Here is a 21,196-nt window from a genome sequence, read left to right as displayed (position 1 = left end):
CGCAAAGAAATGCGTCAGTATAGAATTCGATCGGAAACACGACGCACCTCGTCAGCGTATATATGGGGCCGAAAGAGGCGCACAGCAATTAGGCGCCGTCTTGAGAACGTTCCCTTTCGGCCCCCGGCCTCCTTCCCCCACCAAATTGAACCACACTCTTATCAACAGCTCCTGGTCCCGCGCTTTGCAAGTGTACCGAGGAGTCCTCCGGCCAACAACACTCACAACGCTCGGCCTGTCTTGCGGCATCGACAATTTCCCTTCCTGATGCGGAAACTCTCTCCAATGTGTATACTACGGAACGCCGAAAGAAAGAAGGAAGGAAAGAGAGAAAGGGAGACGCCATCTCGCTCTGACCCGCAAAATCCGAGTGGGCAGACCAGATTCCGCGAGGGACATTCAACTGCGCACTCCGTATACACGCCAAACGCTGCTGGCGGCGTGCGCGCAAACTTCGGACAGAGCGGGCGAGTGAGAGAGTCGGACGGAAAGGTATCGCTTCCTCCTCTTCGTCTTTCCGTGGGTACACTGGCGTGTAGAGCTAGAGCGCCCACTCCACCTCTTACGCTGCTTCCTCCGTTGTTTCCTCTCCTCTTCTCCACCGAAACCCCACCTCCTTACCGGCCTTCCGACACGACTTCCGCCCAGGCACCCACTGAGGAGTCACGCGACCGTTGTGAACTGAGCTAAATCAGGTATAAAGAAAGACCAGTACTGGCAGACTTGGTGTCGTTAGGTTGCATGCGAGGGACTATTGGTCAGCAGCCCGCTCGTAATAAGTTCACGTGCTACGTGACGCCACACATGCGCATAAAAGGGCGTTTCACACTCGCCGCTTGACTTATAGATGGCGCTGACTGACAATCCTACTTCTAAATTCACATATAACCCCCCCCCCCCCCCAAAAAAAAAAAGTGGATGTTGGAAGGCCGCTTGCTCATTGGTTAGAGAATAGAACGCGATATTCGAAGGTCGTAGGTTCGTTTCCTGCTCACAGCTGGTTATTTTTTCACCCACTTTCCTTTCTTCCTATTTACTTTCCATTTGTTCTAATAACTTCCCCTATACATTCCTTGGCATTACTGTCCGTTAGATCTCATTAATATTGTGTCAAAACACGGAAAAAAACGAGCATTTATGTATACACTTCTTATCACTTATATATATATATATATATATATATATATATATATATATATATATATATATATATATATATATATATATATATATATATATATGCAACGCATGTAGTGTTCAGAAGGGTGTGTTCGAGTGCTGGGAGCTTCTGTGTAATGATGTAGCCACTGTTACCGCAACTGCAGATAGCGAAAACTTCAAACGCAGTTGGTGTCGCGCAAACGGGAAATTGTGCCCAGAATTTACATAAGGCAGTATTTCTTTTATTCATTTACAACAATCCGAAAACATTCGTCATTAGTGTCGGTACTCCTTTCCACTGCTTCCACCGAAGACCAGATCCCCGGGCGCTAAACGCGATTTCATTTAATTAACTTCCGATCCTCTACGAATGCAGAGGCTCGCGGCGACTGACGGGTCAAGCCGTTGCCGTAGCGGAGCGGAAATCGCCGAGGCGATTTGCACAGCCTCGGCGACCCGCGCGGCTTGACTTCGCTCCATAGAGTTTCTCAATATACACTAGAGGGAACTCTGGCGCTAGTATCTATGAGAGCTGCAACACACGGCGCTTCAGCGAGCATGGGAATGATGGGTAGTACACACATTTGTCTAATTTTCGTACTTCTGGCCTGTTTCTGGCTCCGTGTGTGTTCGTGTGGCTTGGAGCTGTTTTTTTTTCACGAAAACATAAATTAGCAAATGTTCACCGTTTGCGCTTCGCAACTTTATTATTTTAGGCTGGTAAAATTCGAATCAAGTCACTAAGTTTGAAAGGGTTTGTTCTTTCTTTCAAAACAAAACTGAAACACAGCAATAAACGAAGCCCGCAAGTACGATTCGCCGCCCGCAAGTACGAAGAGTAGGCAAATTTGTGTACTATACCCATCATTCCCATGGTCGCTGAACGATCGCAGCGCCAGAGTGCCCTATAGTTAATTTTGGGAAACTCTATGCTTCGCTCGACTCGCTGGGTGGCGCCAAGCGCGTTCCGGCGATATGTGACATGCGCCCCACCGACGAGATGGCACCCAGATGGCTTCGGATATATCGCGAACGTCGCGATGAGCCAAGCGATGCGATGACCCTCCATGGGTGCGCCAGCTTCCGGCATCGCGTTTTCTCGAGGCGACGAGAGTTCACGGTTTTCGACAAGGACCCAGCGACGAATCGGCGGTACTGGGACTCGTGGGTGCTACTGTCTCGATATTGTATATAGACCTTTTGACAGTAGGTTTCCTGGGCCTGAACAGGGCCCTTTCTGGGCTATGTTAAATAAGCCTGTCATCCCCAAAAATGTATACTGCAAGATCGGGACGCCAAAAGCGTGGGCAGGGTTCCTCTTCAGAGAAGAGGAGGCGAAGGTTCATCGCAGCGGCCCCATTTTTGTTAATGAGCCGAGCTAACACTGCCCCCCCCCCCCCCCCTGGCGACTAGGGGAGCGGCCGCCCGTGACGTCAGCCTTTGTACCGACTTGTCACGGCCCAGCATGGCACCGTTCTTTCTCTGCCGTGAAAAGGTCCATAAACCTTTTCACAGATGGCTCCCTGAACAACGTCATGCTCCTTTGTGGTTGTCGCGAATAAAGTTCAGCAATGTTGAAATTTCAGCTTGTTGGTACAAGCCGACGAGACGACAAATATGGCGTTGAATGAATGGGTAGGCAAGAAGTGGGGCCACAACACGGGCTAAATAGGCGTGCCACATCTTCCCCCGAACTGCAAAGCCTGGGCTGCATCGTCAGCCTTTGTACAGCCCTACTAGACCCCTGCATGGCAGCGTCTTGCTCTTCTTGTGACAGGTCTACACAGGAATGATTTTCAGTTCTGTATGTTATGAAGCAAAGGTTACACCATCCCTTACGCAGTCATCTAAAACGACTTAAGCGAAAGTGAAAGCAATAATAATAATAATAATAATAATAATAATAATAATAATAATAATAATAATAATAATAATAATAATAATAATAATAATAATAATAATAATAATAATAATAATAATAATCTTTTCTTCTTGTTTGCACTTTATTGTATTTTTATCAATCAGGCAGCGAATTGGAGGCATACAATCTCGCTCCTTACAACAAGAACGTTAGCGAAAAACTCCTTGTTTTTTTTTTCTTACCGCACAACAGCTAACCAGCTTACTAATGAGCTTAGTAACAGCCAACAACTCAAGCGACCAACTGAGTTTTGGGCTTCTCATTCAAGGATCGAGTAGTAATATCTCGCACACTCACTCACCAAATCTCTCACCGACTCACTCACTCTAAGTAGTCGTATCGGTTAATAAACTACCGCACCATTACGCTTTCGCCGTATAACTCACCAGTTAACTTGCTACGCCACAGATTCACACATACCCGCACACAAATTAAAGCAAGGGAACTCAGGAAGTGCTATACTAATAATAAGAGATATTTAGGAGGGTGCCCGTCTGGACTAATTGCACAAGAGCCGGCAAATATATGAACCGGTCAGGGAGTCTCTCAGACAATGTGCTGACATCTCACGGTAATATATATATATATATATATATATATATATATATATATATATATATATATATATATATATATATAGGCAGGCATGATGGTTGAGTGGCCGTAGCGTTGTATATAGTCCAGTAGATCCTCCGTGAGCGGTCACAACGTGGTTTATTTCGACGTTTCGGCCTAGAGTCTGGCCTTCATCAGTATGGCCTTCATCAGGAATGCTGACCATCACGATAATGCTGACCATCCTGATGAAGGCCAGACTCTAGGCCGAAACGTCGAAATAAACCACGTTGTGACCGCTCACGGAGGATCTACTGGACTATATATATATATATATATATATATATATATATATATATATATATATATATATATATATATATATATATAGCATGCCATAACAGCACAACACACACATGGGAAGCGAGGACTTTTCAATGTCGCGAAGCAAAAAACATCAGAACACATCAGAAAACATCAAAGAAAAGAGCTCTGATGTTGCGCACACGCGGGGCCCGAACAGCTGTTGCGCGCCGCTCCGTGGTACGACTATTCAGTTTCGCCCATTCCTTCCCCGTTGCGTACAAGCGAGAACGGACGACAGCACCTGCGTATGCGTGGAGAGAACAGCCGGCGCAACGCAAACAGCGTCCCAATGACGTAGGCAGATCTATAGGACTGCGCGCGCTATATAGGGGCTTACTTACGCTAGTTATATAACGGTTAAGGCGCTTAACAAGAAAACAAAAACGAAACTAAATGCCCGCGTATATACGAAAAAAAAAAAAAAAATCAGACCTCAGATGGTCTCGCGATCTCTGCGGAAACTCGCGTGTTTACGAACTTCCCGAGTTTCAGAGGACAGCTGCATGGCCTGACGTTTCCCCAGCTCGGCTGTATATACATGCATGACGATACTGTCGTCACGAATGCCGTAGCGTCACACGATGACGCACATTTCTCATTCTCGCAAGCCACATCCCCACGCCATTGCACGAAGTGCTGATTGTATACGTAATATATAGACGAGAAAAACAGATTGCATGAAACTGACGAAGGCCATACTCTGGCCAAAACTGTCGAAATAAACGCTTCCTTTGGTACAGTTCTCACGGGGGATATACTTGACTATCTATCTATCTATCTATCTATCTATCCGTCTCTCTCTCTCTTTCTCTCTCTCTCTCTCTCTCTCTCTCTCTCTCTCTCTCTATATATATATATATATATATATATATATATATATATATATATATATATATATATATATATATATATATATATATATATATATATATATATATATACTGGCAGGGACTGGTCTCCTCAAGTAGTGAAAACGGCCTATCCAATAAATGCCTTTGCGCTTCGTCTTACTTATTAATTACCGGTTCCAGGAGAGGCGAATTTCTTCAGAGCCGACGTTTTAAAACTGCCTTGCTGACTCGAAGGTCAAAAGGTCATATCTCAAAACATTATCGCTAACGACACCTAGAGTTCAAGGCCATTTGTTCTCATCCAACAGCTTTGTGGGACAAAGCTGCATGGCTGTTTCCATACGGCTGTCTCCGAAAGAGAAACTTCTAAAAAAAAAAAATACGTATGTCGCACACTGACTTTACCCGCCAATGTTGCTTAGCGTCGACCGCTGTTGGAAAGCTTCTGACCGACACTGGGCGAACACAGCTATAGTCACAGCTATAGGCTAATGTTGAGAATGCTGACTATCACTTCTGATATCGCGAACGTTTTCACTTAATCACAGACATTCGCCGTCTCGCAAGAGCCAAGCTCAACGCATCGTAGTGGCACGACAATGACACTGCAAAATCCGCAGGAAGAATATACCTCTCATATGTTGTGCCATTCAAACAGGTAGATGAAACGGGTAGATGAAGACATAAATACTGAGGGAACGGCCAGAGGTTAGAAAAATAAGGTACCTCCAGAATATTTCAAAAAATATAGCAATAAGAGAAGTAATTCACAGAATAAAGGGTTAGAAGTGTAGAAACAGTCAATTAAGGGACTAGACGCTCACATGAAGAAAAGAAAAGCTGTTATAGCCAGAATGCTAGACTACAATACATATGGCACGTGATTATGAGAAAAAGGCTGAATGGCATCTTGTTGCCACCTTGTTTCAAAAAGGATGCCGACAGAGATTGTAATATGGACCACGACTTTGCGCTGCCCTTTCAAAATGAGTACTATGAATCAGCGAGCCCAAGCCAAAGTGCTTCTCTAGACCATGAAGATAACATTCATCATCATCATCATCATCATCATCATCATCATCATCATCATCATCATCATCATCATCATCATCCAGATTGTCATCTCTATTGGGATCCATGTAGAAGCAAGGTGGTCGAAAGAACCCCATAGGTTCCACATCTTAATCTCTCTTTGTATCTTTTTTATCTGCCATCTTCTCTATTGTAGGCTATCACTATAGCCTTCCTAGGTTAGATGATTGTCATCAATCACAGCTATAGTCATTATAACGCTGCGGCGTTTGCTACTAGCAAGACGAATCGACGGCACCACCGCTGCAACAACGAACAGGAAGGGCGAGAAACGGCAAGCACAATGGTACTCCATCCTTCGCGCAATAATAAAAAAAGAAGTGCGGGGAAACGACTATAGGGTCATCTAATAACTACCCGCATAGAGCAACACGCTGCGCTTGTCGTCTCTCACGCGAATGTGAAACTCGGAAACTCGCTCGTCGCAGTCGCCGTGAGTGCGCAAGCTGTGCCCGCTCCGTCCATTGACTAAATGTGGGCCACGGAAACAGGCTGAGACCGGCTCCCAGACTCGCTTCCCTCGTGGAGTCGTGTCCTGTAGGACGTACGCTTCCGTAAACGGAGCAACCATATACGACTGTCCGGCGAGCTGGCCTCGCTGGGCCGTTGGAATAAATCGATGGACTAACTCACCCCCCCTCTTTATTCACTGCGAGAATCTCGTTCTGGCAAACTTGATGCCTCTAGGTAGACTATAAGAAAAGGGTAAAGTCATTTGACTCCCTTTTGGGAGTTCTGGCTTGCGATGCATACGACTCTCTGTAAATAAGGCGCGTCGACTCTCTTCGGGGTGTCACTATAACTCCCTTCTGAGAGTCGTGTGACCCACAGGATGGTTAATGTGCCTCTTTAAAGAGGATCACATACGTGGCAACTCAGGACTACCCGAAAGGCGTCACACATGCTCTCATTTTTTTTGTGTGTACAATTCGAGAGCTTATTGGTCAGCTTCCAGCTCGTTAAAAAAAAGAAAGAAAAACACCACAGCGTTTGTAACACATCCGTAACATTCGACTTTAAAGTACAAGCTTTCTTTTGTTCAGTCAATGTAACGAACCCCTTCCACCCGTCGCCCCCCCCCCCCCCCCCATCCTCCGAAAGCTTTATGGAACCAATAAGATATTGCAACGACTACTGGATCGCAGGCGCTGTGAGCTCCACACCTCACCGTGTTGTTAAGCACTGCCTCCGGGATTGGCCCCTCTTTCACCAAGCGACGACGTCATGTGATGATGTCACAAACTTTGGCAACACGTCACATGGCAGCGTCCTCGCGTGATGACTTTCTCGCCTCACTGCTGTTGACGACGACGTGGGATGCCTCTCAGTTTTGCCGTTTTATGAGGCATTTAAGGCTTCCGCATCAACAGTACCGTGCTATGTGACGACCGCACGCGAAGAAGAGCATTCCGCACCCACCGTCATGTCATGGCTACAAGCGGCACTGACCAACACTATAGTTTACATGTCCGGATATAACTGATAAAGCGGATGGGGGGATGACCCCCCTCGATCGGTAGTGCATCAGGCACGTTATTCCAAAGTTCCAAGTCCAGACACAGCCGGCGCCACGTCTTCTTTTCATGCACTGTAGGTGATTTCAAATTCATATCATAAGTGTCACAAGTAAAGTCCTGTCTACTTTCTTTGGCTTCATTGTTTGTTCATCTTGCATAACGTTGTGTCTAACAAAAAATTGCTCTTACATCCTCCTTTCTCATCTCCTACAGGCGCAGAGTACTCGAAGTCTTGCTGACCATTCTGTTTTTGTATACAGCTGCTATGCAGGTAAATGATGATTTGATTTATTCGACAGTACGTGCCAGTGCGGAGAATTTGACGATTTGAAGCGAACGACCAGCCGCAGCCGGACTTGCTGGAAACTGAAAGAGCATCATCAGCTGCCTAAGTTTACTTAGTCTCAGAAATATTGCTGATTAATTATGCTGTGTGTGTGTAGATGGCGTACCAGTGTGATCAATTCTGCAAACGGCAGTGATCTATTAGAATGTAGAGGAAAACGATTAACGCCTTTATTTTTTTCAATTCTTGGGTAATTATGAAGCCATTCAGGACAAGCCATTTTATTCCGAGCTTAATCCGATGAGTGACCTATCCAGGTACAGATTACGGGCATGCAGACGCCGCTTTGAGGCGTACGTTGCGCTCTTAAAAGCTAATTTCCATATCCTAACCCAACTCCGTGACCACCCAGCTACACCACTGCATTTACACTATTCGTGCGCCCTTCCCGGTAACGACCGAAAGAAGGGTTGCGCAAATAACGCTAATTGGCCGAATCAGACCGCGGTTCGTGACACGACCGCGATGCGGCGCTGGCGCGTCGTGACGTGCAGCGCCGCCAAGCGGCCCGGGCTGGAAAATGATGCCCGCCGGCGGGGATGGTTCCACGGATGACGGTGAAGGATTGAGATGGGGTGCTTTTGGAAAAGGAGGGGGGGGGGGATGTTACTGAAGTTAGGGGGTGGTGCGGATATCCGTGACCTTGAGACCTTCATCAGCATAATTCACGCGGAAGTTCATGCACCTCCTTGTACGTCACCGTTCCCTTACCGCTATTCCTGTGGTTCCTTTTCTTTTCCTTTGTTCGCTATCGATACCAAGAACGGTTAAGGGCGAAGGAGGAGGGTCAAAGTTCGTTTGGGCGACTCTAGTGAGCAGGTCGATCAGCTAAAATGGGCAAGATATCTGCACACGCGTAGGGGGTGACGGTGAGGAGGGAATAGACTTGCTCGAACAACGTGTGAGTATAAACATACAAACAAACGCGTCACGCGTCTGCCCGAAGCGGTGCCGCCGAATAAAGCGAGCCAATCAACGTGTCCCACTTTTTCTCTTCTTCACGCGCTCAAAGCACGCAGTGTAGTCAACCAACCGGCACTTATATAGACGCGATTCGTATAGGCCGCGTTTATGTAGTCTGTGTGTGTATATGCAATATGGATTTATGCGCCAGGTTCCTCGAGTGGGCGAACGATGCTACATCATGGAGCAGCATGGATTGATACAGTGTTCACGTTTGCTACAGGCACGGCGATGCGCCTAATAACAAGACAACGAATATAAAAGGAGCAGCTGAGAAATGAGTGGTAGGATAGGAGAACGGCGCGACCGAATTCTCTCGCAAGAGGCATAAAGCGCAAGAAACCGGCGGTGCCTGAAAATCATCCAGCATGTATGCATACATCTACCGACTGACACTGGTGTGCGCACGCGGGGGCCAGGAAGAGCACCCCCTTCTCCTAATAACCTTAAGAGGGGGGAGGCAAAGTACACCCAACAAGCTTAATCTGTAAAAACTACCCCGTCGTTGTCTGCAGGGAAAATTTAAGGCCACTCAACTGTTTGATGATAATGATGGATTTCTCATGTTGAATTCCAGGAAATGTTTACATCCCATCTTTGCTCCGGGAAACAAGGGGCCGAAGGCAGGCCATTCTGGGAAGCACGAAATGTCGCTTGAATTTCGTTGGCATTTTTTCATGCATTGTAAAACATATTGTCGCGATTAACAGCCGGCAAGACGACACAAGGAGAACGAAGCAAGCAGCACGAGCAGCAGCTAGCTTCTGGCTTTTTGAGGAAGACCACTATGGGGCGACCGCTCTTGTGTTCTTGCGTGCGAACCCAGCATTGTCTATTGACCATTTGCGGGAAAACCACTGCGCATGAGCAGTAACCGCATAGGTAGCGTTCCTGTACAGGCGTTTTGGTTTTGGTTGGAAAACATCAGCCTGGCGTTCCATCAATATGACCCGTAGTAACGGCGAACACTGCCGTTTTCACGCAAACACCGTACCTCACAGACGGTGCACAAGCCGTCCTCACTGAACCTATAGTTAATCGACAGACATTTCAAGGTTCAACTTCAAGTGTATAACATAATGTTCTTCTTAAAAGAGCAGGCGTAATGAGCCTGGCGAACCGTCGAGGTAGCGGAGTGCAGGTATCACCTCACTTGGTTATTTCTCAGGCTGAAACGCGAGAAATTCTCGTTTTACACCGTGTATACAAACGTCAACAGAATGTTTTTCTCCTTTACCTTCTTGTTTCAGTAACGGGCATGCGTTTTTGGTCCTAAAGCAACAAAACAAGCGCATTTAAACCGCTAAACACTGCATTGAGCGTGTTAGTTGACGAAGATGTTTTCCAACCAAAAGCGAAGCTTTCCTGTTTACACGACAGGGGGCGCTCACTTTTCCGCAAATGGTCAATTCTCGTCCACGTTGCGATACTGAATTTGGACTCGACCAACGGGGAGGGAGGGAACGCTGCGATAAGAACGCTGCGGACGCTGCGAAAAGACTTCCATCCTCCCCTCCCCCACCACTTCCGGTAGAGGGGAGCCCTGCGCACGCCTCTGCTTGATGTTTGCTTGAAGCAGCGCGCACAGGACAAGGACGAAGAAAGAGGAGCATCAAACGGGCTCAATGTCGCATTCTTGGCCAATCCCACAAAGTGTGTTGCAAAATATATACAAGCGACTACGTGGAAGAACACCACACCGCCTGTGGGGTCGTGCGGGGACCCTGGAACGTAAGTGCCCAAATCTCTTAGTCTAATAAAGTTTTACCTACTCCTCCACACCGCCGAAATTTCTGAAACCTTCCACTGCGGCATCCCTCAAAATCATATCGTGATTCTGCGAGGTAAAACTCGGATACTATTACTATAGACTCATTTCAAAATTCAAAGCAAACTATCGAACAAAACAAAAAACACATTTTTTTCTCGTCATCTCTTGTTCACCCACGGGACGCTCATTGGCGTACCGTCCAAACGCGGTACACGTTTTGCGGGAACGCAAGCGGTATCCGTGTGCGCTACAGGGAACGCTCATCGGCATCGCTGGGACACACAGCCCGCCAGCTTGCACGAGTTAACAAGATGTGGCGGAAGAGCCATGTTGCCAGACTGAATTTTCTAAAGGGTCTATTGTCACACTATTCACGGATGTGTAGCCGAAGAGATAGTAGGAACACTACGTTTCATTTCGGGGCAAGGGCATGCCCCTTTCTACGTTACAGTTTTTGTTCACGCCATTTTTAGGGACGAAGCTCCTTAAAGCAACACCCGTTCGTCTCTCGTAGTAGTCGTAGTCGTAGTGTGTAACCAGTCTTATGTTTTGACCTCCAAGGTGGTGCCGGTGGGAGATTTCTCCTGTGCGTTGTTGAACAATAAAAAATTCGCAGCGTGCGCGTTAACTAAAAGCTGAATTCTCCTGTCTTTCATTCCCCATTAGCAGCCATTGGCATGTGCATTGAACACTATCTGACAAGAAAGGGTTGCTACGTTAAACTCGCTGGGCGTAACCTCCATGGTTTTCGAAAGATTTAGCGAGCGTTGAGCCACAGTGCCATGAATACACTGAACTAGTATATACCATGAACTCGAGGTGGTTAAATATGGGAAGCAGACACGAAGTGCAAGCCGTAAGAAAGTGTGCGTGTGCCACCTCTCGTTTAGTCCTTGGAATGTCCGCTGGATGGCGGTGCTTCTATATGGGGAATATATGGTGAAAGGATGCGAGATGGTGGTACTTGGAGTGTTGAATAGATGGACGAACGGACACAGATGCATGGACGGACGCAGGGATGGACGCACAGATGGATGCGCGGACGCACGAACAGACGCACGCACGGACGGTTGGATGGACGGTCACACAGACGGACGCATGGATGGGCGGAAGCAAGAACGAATGGACGGACGGATGCTTCGCCCCACTCTCCATCATTCACTCCGTAGATATGCTGCCATTTTTTTAGTTTTGTATGCCTCAGAAACGCGGAACTGCGAGAAGGAACGGCTGAGTAATTGGGCGGCACGCCGAGGCATCATCTTTTGTTTTCTGGAGCGTGACCAGGCCTAAAGCTAGCCGACAAGGAGGCCGGAGACTGAAGTGCCCAAAAATAGGTCGAAAACTATGTGCGCCCACGTTTCAAACTTCACTGGCGAAAAAAGAGGAAGCTTTAGTAAGGCTTAAGTTCGCGAAACACACGCTATACGACCGATGTTCGCGGAAATTTTTTACACAAAAGCTTGCGAAGCAATTTGTCTCAACTGCCTCATCAGAACTTTTCAGGAAACACGTACGAAAGCCGGTAATCGCATTCGTCAAAAATGGGAATGCAAAAGGCGTGAACGGCAAGCTGAAGTGAAACATTGAGTTAGGACGGTGAGAATGCACAAAGTTTCTCGTGTACCGAAATGTATTACTTTTTGTTCCGGTTAGTTCGCCGACCTTGAAGAGTGATACCCGATGCTCGTTGTTACTGGGGCTATCTCTGCTCTTGAGCTAGCGCCTTACCAAAAAACTTGGACAAGACATACATAAAGATGAGTGGTGTCCAAGCCTTCTCCGCCTACCTTACCGAATGTCACCGATATTTCCTCCACACCTTACCGTTCTAGCTTCTCTCGCTGTAACTGACATTTCCAACAGGTCTTACCCAACGTGACACGATGAAGATATACAAAGCATAAATGTTCTCGCTCATATAAATTACATATAAAATCGTGAAGGCGTTGAAGGAGTAGTAGACAGACACGAGAAAACCGTAATCTTTGCCTTTCATTGCATACTGGTTTCGTACCTAATTAATATTTTTGTGCCCACTTTTTTTCTTCCTACTGGTTATATTTGATGTATAAATCCGCTTGTATTGTGTTTACCCCTTCACTGTAATGTCTTTGATAGCGTTGTGAGTGTTGCGTGAATAAAAAACAACGGATAATTAGTTTATTAAACATTTCGACCGGACTTCGGTGAAAATTTCCCGCCCTTGCTGCCGCTACGGAGGGTGTTGCAACGTTATTCATATAACTGTTCTTGTATTATTTTTCTTGTCTTGTTGATTTGCGTGCGAAATCGTGACATTGATAAGCGCTTTCAGATGTCTGCAGTACAGGTATTTCTGTAGTGGCTTATCTTTCTTGGCTAAACTAACTTAGTCGATGAAAATAACAGTGCTGTTTATGGAGTTTGCTCAACCCCATCATATTATGCACAAGAACGAAAGACTGGTGAACCCTCAAGTTTCGCCTGTAAGAGCCACACGCGATAGCGATATCCGTACGCACGCACGCACGCGCACACACACACACACACACACGCCCACACACGCCCCCCACACACACGCCCACACACACACGCTCACACACACACACACACACACGCCCACACACACACACACACACACACACACACACACACGCCCACACACAGAGAGAGAGAGAGAGAGAGACACTGCATCACCTTTCCAATTGCAAGCCTGCCTTCGTTTCTCGGTGGAGATATAAACAATGCCGCAAGAAAGGCGAAAGTGCAAAGTCCTTCGGTGCCTATCTTTAGTTGCATCTGCCTCGAATTATCGCTCACAACCAACGCTGCTTTTTCAATGACGCCGCCGATACCGACACGAACACCAGAATTTCTGCGAAACGCCGAACTCTTTCGCCACGGCAGATACGCAATGACACGGGCTCACTCACCTTCAATTTTGATGTGCGGCGTAATGGAGAGCGGAGAGTCCGGACCTTCGTCGCTGGACGTCATGGAGTACGAGTGTTCGGACTGTATGCGTGGAGACTGGACGGCATCCGACATCATGCGGTCGTGCAGGATGATGGGATTGTCCAGTATGGTCGACCAGTCAGACTCGGAGCTCATGTCGACCATCGGCTGTGATAGAAAGAGAAAGGAAGAAGATGCGAATTTATTATGACTGCAATCAATTAAAGAATCAATCAGTCACCTATTAACTTAATCATTTCATTATTGCAAAATTTTAAATAATTAACGAAGAGATCGGAACCTTCAGTCAGGGCATGTTACTGTTCAGTCACTAAGGAGCCCACGGAGCCGTAACTGTGAGCAGCCAGGATACCGACGCCACCCCTTGACGCAGTTTTAACGAAAGCCATTACGCAGTAACAAACCCCTTGTTGCAATCAGCTGACTAGTGCGAAATGTATACTCGATGAATTTTGAATGCCACCCAACGCACTCTGCAGACCACACTGAGCAACACAAGACAACCGCTAAACGTTCTGTGCAGTCGGTAGTGCGTGTTCACTAATATTACGGACTCATCAAGTCACTACCAACTAGCCGAGCTACATGCAACAATAAAATATCTAGTGTTGAGGAATCTTAATCTATCTATCTATCTATCTATCTATCTATCTATCTATCTATCTATCTATCTATCTATCTATCTATCTATCTATCTATCTATCTATCTATCTATCTATCTATCTATCTATCTATCTATCTATCTATCTATCTATCTATCTATCTATCTATCTATCTATCTATCTATCTATCTATCTATCTATCTATCTATCTATCTATCTATCTATCTATCTATCTATCTATCTATCTATCTATCTATCTATCTATCTATCTATCTATCTATCTATCTATCTATATATCAATCTATCTATCTATATATCAATCTATCTATCTATCTATCTATCTATCTATCTATCTATCTATCTATCTATCTATCTATCTATCTATCTATCTATCTATCTATCTATCTATCTATCTATCTATCTATCTATCTATCTATCTATCTATCTATCTATCTATCTATCTATCTTATCCCACCGACGACAGTTGAGAAACAAATTGTATCGAAAACTGTTGCCTCCTGCTGCAACTATTCTCCCATGGATGTCTTGAGAACGTTGACCGCGGTCCTGATGTCGTCCATGGGAGTTTTTCTGTTAGGAGACCCAGCGATTTCGCGTGGGACGGAGGGGTCGCCTTGAAATGACTTTGCTGTAGCCCTTCTGTTTTGATATAATCTTCACGGACGTTATGGGAGAGCTCGCGCGTGCGCGCGAGTGCACGTCCCTTCAGAGCAGAAACGGCACCGGCAGTACAGTCGCGGGCCGTCGCCTTTAGTTCAGACCTTGGCCCGTCTCAACTGTCGCGCCCGCCCTCCAGCTCGATGTCTCGGGTTTCCGAGAACAACCACAGGCGTCGCCGTTCGCTCACGACAGCGTGAAAAGACTCTGGGGCTGTGCGCACTTGTACGGGAAGAGAATATGAGTATATATTGCCACATGATATGCTTGGTTGAGATCGAGGAGTGAAAGAAGACAACGAATATCTGTCTGAGCTGCTGCTTGGCTAGTCTACTCAACGAACCCATTAAACCAAGTTTGTCTTAAGAAACGTGACAAGACTGGTGGAGGTGCAGGGTATCGGGTGGATCGTGAGACGTTGTACCACGTGAGACGTTGGGTGGATCGTGAGACGTTGGTGGATCATGAGACGCTGGACTACGAACTGATGCTCGCCAAGCAATATGTACCGCTTGGAACAACACTAAGCGATTGTAAGCACAAAGTTAGTTGTACCCTTAAAAACAATGGTGTCTTCTAGTTTACGGAACCTGGCACAGTCAGTCAGTCTTGGGCGGGAGCGGATCTCCACAGGAGGGGGGGGGGGGGAAGGGTTCGCAGGTGGGGTTTGAGGAGGTGGGTGAGACAAATTCCCTCTTTACACTCCGCTGCCGATGCTCATGCTCCGGGCGTTGTGCAAACGTTCGCGATGATTGATCACAAAAGTGCCATAAGCACTGTACGAGAGTCCGTGCCCCGACATACGTGTGGAAGGAAGCATTTGCGACCGGTTAAGGCATGCGCGTGCCACAGGTGGCGCGGTGAGGGGCGTACCGCTTTCGGAATGAGAGGCTTTACTGCCAGCCGATCAAGGCCTCTTAGCGAGAAAGTCGCACGCTTATTATTACGTAATGACGACGCGTCCTACACTTAGGTACGAAACTGTTGTCGTTTACTTTACTGCGCCGGCCCGTAGCCAGGAATTTCTTTCGGCTAGGGCCCACTTGCTGAAGACCTTGACAATTTTGGGAGAACACCTATTTTAATTACTCATTTCCAATAAAGTACCCTTTTCATGAAAATTTCGGGGTCGGAGTGGTCAGTCACACCTCCGCTAGCAACGAGCTTTGTGCTGTTTGGGAACTAATGCATAGGACCAGCGTTGGTCAAGCCGGGTAGGGGTTTGGATTTCCATCAAGTGCGCTTATATTAGAGTGCCGTTGATTCATGGGTCTGGGAAGATAAGTCAAACCTCGTTCCCTAACGAGCAAATGACTCAGCCGATCTTGCGTCCTCAGAAAAGGCAATCGGCATAATACATTTATTTGAAAAAAAAAAAAACTTGTTCACTATTCATTGTGCATTCATAATTGAGAGCTTGCACGATGTATTTGTTGGTGCTTGGCGACCATAGCACTATTTGGTGTGAACGTACCTATACGTTTATCTTAGTAGAACGTCTACATCTCGAAGACCTGTCTTAAAAAAAAAAAAAGGTAGTGTGAGTAATGGAATCAGTCACCACGAAGATGTTCGCTCCCGCGTTCTAATTGGAACCGCAACTCATGTTAATTCTCGGCATGCTTTATCGGCATGAATTTCGAGCATACGAGACGCGAAGAGAAAGCACAAAAAAGTACGCAATGGTCCCGTATTCAGGAAGAACCGGTTGTCGGCGAGGCGAAAAATCAAAACTTTCGCACTGGTTTTAACCCGCCCGTGCCGACGCACTTTCGTGACGCACAGCACACGTGACCGAACAGCCCGGAGAACTGGATCTTGAGCCGAAAACGTGATCCGGGTTTCTTCTACAAAGCCGGCCATTTGCACCAAAAAAAGAAAGCTAGAACACCAAGTCTTAGCAGTGGCCCACAGGAGAACAAATGTAAAAAAAGAAGTCACTAGGTCTGTTTGCATTTTAATATGACGACCCGAAAGCTGAATTCATTTTTCTTCCCAGTCGATTGCACAGGCCTGCACATGTGGATGGGGGAGGGGAAAGCGGGCGCGTTCTCCAGTTAGCTAAGAGAGGGAGAGGGCGAAATCGGCCTTATACATTGACTGCGTAGGGAGGGACACTGCGACAAACCTTCAAACTCCCCTGCTCTTAATGAGGAACCCTGTACCCACTCGTGGTTTACCATACTGATTCAATTCAAAGCTTTACATCGAGTTCCTAGCCACAAAACGACGTTGTATACGCTTTGAATGAATGCTCTTGGGAGAATAAAATTAATAATTTTGCGGTCCGCGAACTTTGGGAGCTGCGCGAGGCACAAGAACAGCATCCGTGGTGCCCCAAGCAAGGCTGTCGAACGAGAAAACGTCGGCCGAGGCGAGGTGGAGGCATCGCCACGGGTCGTCACGAAGGAACAACTGCCGAAAAGGGCACCTGAACTTCGGCCACCAGCTGCCCTCAGCCCAATCGCAGAGTTCACATGCAAGCCTACACACGCGTCCGCGAGAAAGTCAGAAAAAAAAATGAACAAAACTATATCGTCTCGCAGAAGCCAAGTTTTGAGCGACACTTCGTCGTCTCATTGTTCGCCACTCGCTTTTTCTTCGCAGATTAGACGTGTCGTGAATGCATTAGACGTGTCGTGAATGCGAAAAGTCCGAGAATTCAATGTTTTCTTTCATCGAGGCACGGAATTGAGGATTTCCACACGAAGGTTAGTGTGTGCCATTTCACGGAGGTACGTGCCATTACAGAAACGCTATAGAGACGTGAATACACAGGCACAGCAAAATGCTAACGTCTCATGTTTTACATCACATGCGCAAAAACACACGAGTGCGCAAAAGCGAGAAGAACAAAAAAACTATAGCCTCATGAAAAAGACAAGTTGTTCAGATACTTGTTTGAAAACTTTGGCTTTTTCGCGAGACTCGTTGTTTGCCACTCAAGCTGCTCCGAAGACGAGGAGTGTCATGATCACAGAAAGTCCATGAGTTCGATGTTTTCGTTCGTCGTCAAGGCGCGGCCTTTAGGATTTCCCCACGAAGACTATAGTGTGTGCCATTTCACCAAACCATACGTCATTACAAAAAATGTAATCGAGGAAATATACAGACCCAACGAAATGCCAGCGTATCGAGCACAAAGGGAAGACAATAACAAAAAAAAAATAGGTAAACGAATAGCCACTGCTGCGTAGTTGTCCACAGGTGCGGAGAATACTTATGGCGCCGCATCACGAGGCGAATGAAAAAAAAAACAAAGGTCAGTGGCAGGGCGGCAGTGTTTACAATGTTCGCAACATTGCTTTCCCACCAAGAAGCACATACATAACATAAGCGGAGAAGTAACAATGTATGCACGAGGGACTCACGAATGTCCGTTTTATAAGGCTAGATAGAAATGCACCCGTGTATAACACACGGCCAACGTCCTAATGGCCCGTCTATCTACGCCCTCTGCATCCTGGGTGCTTCACTACGAGTGGATGATAGCTAGACTCTTTGGTTGTGACGAACATTGTGAAGCATTGTACTGCCAAACAGTTTTCTACCTATAATTTGTATTTTCTATCTACATTTTGTACCTATAATCACGTAGTTACTATGTACTAACTTTTGCCCCTCTCCTCTTCAATGTATGTTTGTACTCTGAGGGTATTTGAAATAAATAAATACACGGACGGGATGGGAAGAGAAACACGACGCCTGAGACAGGCGTTGCCTGTTCCTGTGATATCGATGCCATTGTTCGCTAGCAGAAGTTGTCACAGTATTTCTTTGCTGCTTGGCAGCACACGATGCTGCCTGTATACGACAATCAAAAAAACTTTTGGCTACAGTGAACTAGGACATAAAGTACAAATCTAACGCGTCCGCTAATGATAAAGGACGCCCAAGAGACCACTACGATATGTAGTCATAGGTGGTTTGAAAATGTGTAGGAAGCGAAACTTGGGGCACTCCTCTGAAACGCCTTTCACAAAGTCAATTGCACGAGCATCTCAGAAGCGACAATATTCGGGGCACCCAAAGCATACAATTCAGCGCGATGAACACTCGGGACAAGTTTTCGCATTGGTGCCTCCGTCCTCACCAAGTCTTGGTGCGCAAAGAAGACACCGCGCATATAGACGTACTTATGTTAGACGTGGATGCAGCAATAAAGACTCCACACCAAATGTGATGTCCTCCTATTCACCAAATCATGGCGTGTATTCAAGACCACACCACCTAGAGGTCCTTACGTCAAATGTGAGATGAAGACACCATGCTTATCGTGGAGCCTTGACCTTCGGTAAGTCTTAATGAGCATTGAAGACACCACATGTAAATGTGGATATGTTACACGTTTAGAGGACATGCACTTAAACATCAAATGCGGCGTCTTCATTTTCACCAAGCCTTGGTTTGTGCTGAATACACCTCAAGACAGACGTCCACGCGTTAAACGTCAGATTTGTGGATGATAGCCCACCACGTGTGGCGTTTTGATTTTCCGAACGCGTTGGTGTGTATTGAAGACGCCAAACGTAGGAGCCCACGTGTTTGTTGTGAAATGTGATGATTAAATATTTCTCTTCAAGTCGCGTGTAGTGAAGGCACCGCATGCGGACGTCTGCATGTTAAACGTGTATAGACGAGGACACCGTGTCGATCGCCGTGTCCTCACTTTGGAACGTGGACACCTCATTGGGTGTGCTGCGAGGCTTGCGTGCAATGCGTATGGACTGAAGAAGTGTATGGTATCTGTTGTCACGCATGCCAAATAATCATTGCTGGTCATGGAGCTGTATGGCGAAGAGCAGTTTGCAATGGGAGCGTTTTGATGTCAATCGTGACTTCAATCTTGGACATACTCGTACTAGTCGCTGTCTGAATCTGACTCCTGGCAGCCATGTTACTTCCCTAATATTTCTCCTCACCGCTAGTGTCTCACTTTTCTCTAATACACTTTAATGTACGACCAACAAAAATGGGGAGCAATCACGAATGATACGCCCTATATCCCTCCAACACCACGTCATTGCCACCTCACCTCACCAACGAAACATCACTAGGCCGCTCTTCTGGGTGACTTGAATTCTCCGAGGCCCCCGGTATTCGAAGCGAAGTCACAGCATGGATGTCCCAGTTAGTGGCTCAATTCTGGCCCACCGTTCTCGAAAAAAGAGTGCCGCGGGTAGGTTCACCTATCTGTCAAAAGGTAGGCAGTAGTGAATTTAGCGACCTATCAACCCTCTTTGCCATTGTGAAACAGTGAAATCTCATCTCCACTCAATGAGTGCCCCATAGAACAAATAAAGCCGCGCCGGAGCGTAAGCAAGTGCTCCATCAGACCGGAGGGACAGGTGAGTGAGTAAAAGAGAGAGAGAGGGAGTGAGTGAAAGAGAGAGAGAGCTCACGCATGCAGCGTCGGGAATGTGGATGCAAACGAAGGCAAAACGCACGAAGGAACGAACTAAAAAAAAAAAAAACTGCCGGACAGTCTATGCGCGGGGCAGCTCGCGGCATTCGCGGCCACATCGTCAAAACACGCCGGCGTCGGACGAGCGGGCGTCCATCGTCCACACAGACAACAATGGCACATTGTTGCGCGACATCCTGCACGTGGTGGCCCCGACGATGAGGCCGACGAGGAAAAGGTCCTGGGAAGAAGACGAAGGAGCCGCGTTTGCGTCGAGAAGACTCCCAGCTGTGGACGATGAGAAGGAATGGCAATGAAACGTTGGGCCGCGCGAGGCAGGCTGGGAGATCGCACCTGCTGCACTCAGTCTGGTCAGTCTGGTGGCGCGGCCAAGGTTTTTTACCGTTTAACGAGCTCATCTTCTGACGCCCTGGAAGAGATAGATGCGTGCAGTGCATCACCTGCATCGCGTACCCTCGAGAGCTCTTGATTGACAACATGGCCCCGCCACGCATGGTCTATAGTGGCTAACGTACTGGGCTGCTGACCCGCAGGTCGCGGGATCGAATCCCGGCTGCAGCGGCTGCATTTTTAACGCGATGTGAACGTTGCCGCACGCATTTAGGCGAACACATAGCAGAGAAGGTCAAGCAGTGTGATTAGGTAGAGCATTGAAAGAAAGAAAACGTTCCGCAGTGCGTAAGACGATGGGAGGCAGGCGTCAGGAGACGACAAAGTTTGAAATAGCCGCAGCTCCACCGCGCGCAGACACAAAGGGCGCGAATCTGCACAGCGCCGCCAACGATTAGCACGAGCGAGCGCAACATAATCGCCTCAACGAGTACGCACTCACGGTCGGTGCGTGAATGAAGCGAGAAGGTGAAGTGGAGGAGGTCTCGAAGAGTGCGAGAGAATGGAAGGTATTATCTGGTTTGACCGCGAGAAAAAGAGGAATGCCTCGGGAGGGACGTAAGTGGTCACGGAGGTCGTTCACACACAGTGCGCTATGGT

General features: G+C 47.1%; 1 protein-coding gene across 1 annotated transcript in view; it reads right to left on the bottom strand.

Annotated features, from left to right (window-relative positions):
• The window catches only part of LOC119164283 (uncharacterized), a 252,433-nt gene that overhangs the window by 44,758 nt on the left and 186,479 nt on the right, over window positions 1-21,196 (bottom strand). The window contains exon 2 of the mRNA XM_037416431.2: window positions 13,459-13,648. Within this exon, the coding sequence (XP_037272328.2) occupies window positions 13,459-13,648 (190 nt within the window). The remainder of the gene's footprint in view (window positions 1-13,458; window positions 13,649-21,196) is intronic.

Source organism: Rhipicephalus microplus, chromosome 8, assembly GCF_043290135.1.
Source record: "Rhipicephalus microplus isolate Deutch F79 chromosome 8, USDA_Rmic, whole genome shotgun sequence".
NCBI lineage: Eukaryota > Metazoa > Arthropoda > Arachnida > Ixodida > Ixodidae > Rhipicephalus > Rhipicephalus microplus.
This window is presented reverse-complemented; position numbering and strand designations above follow the sequence as displayed.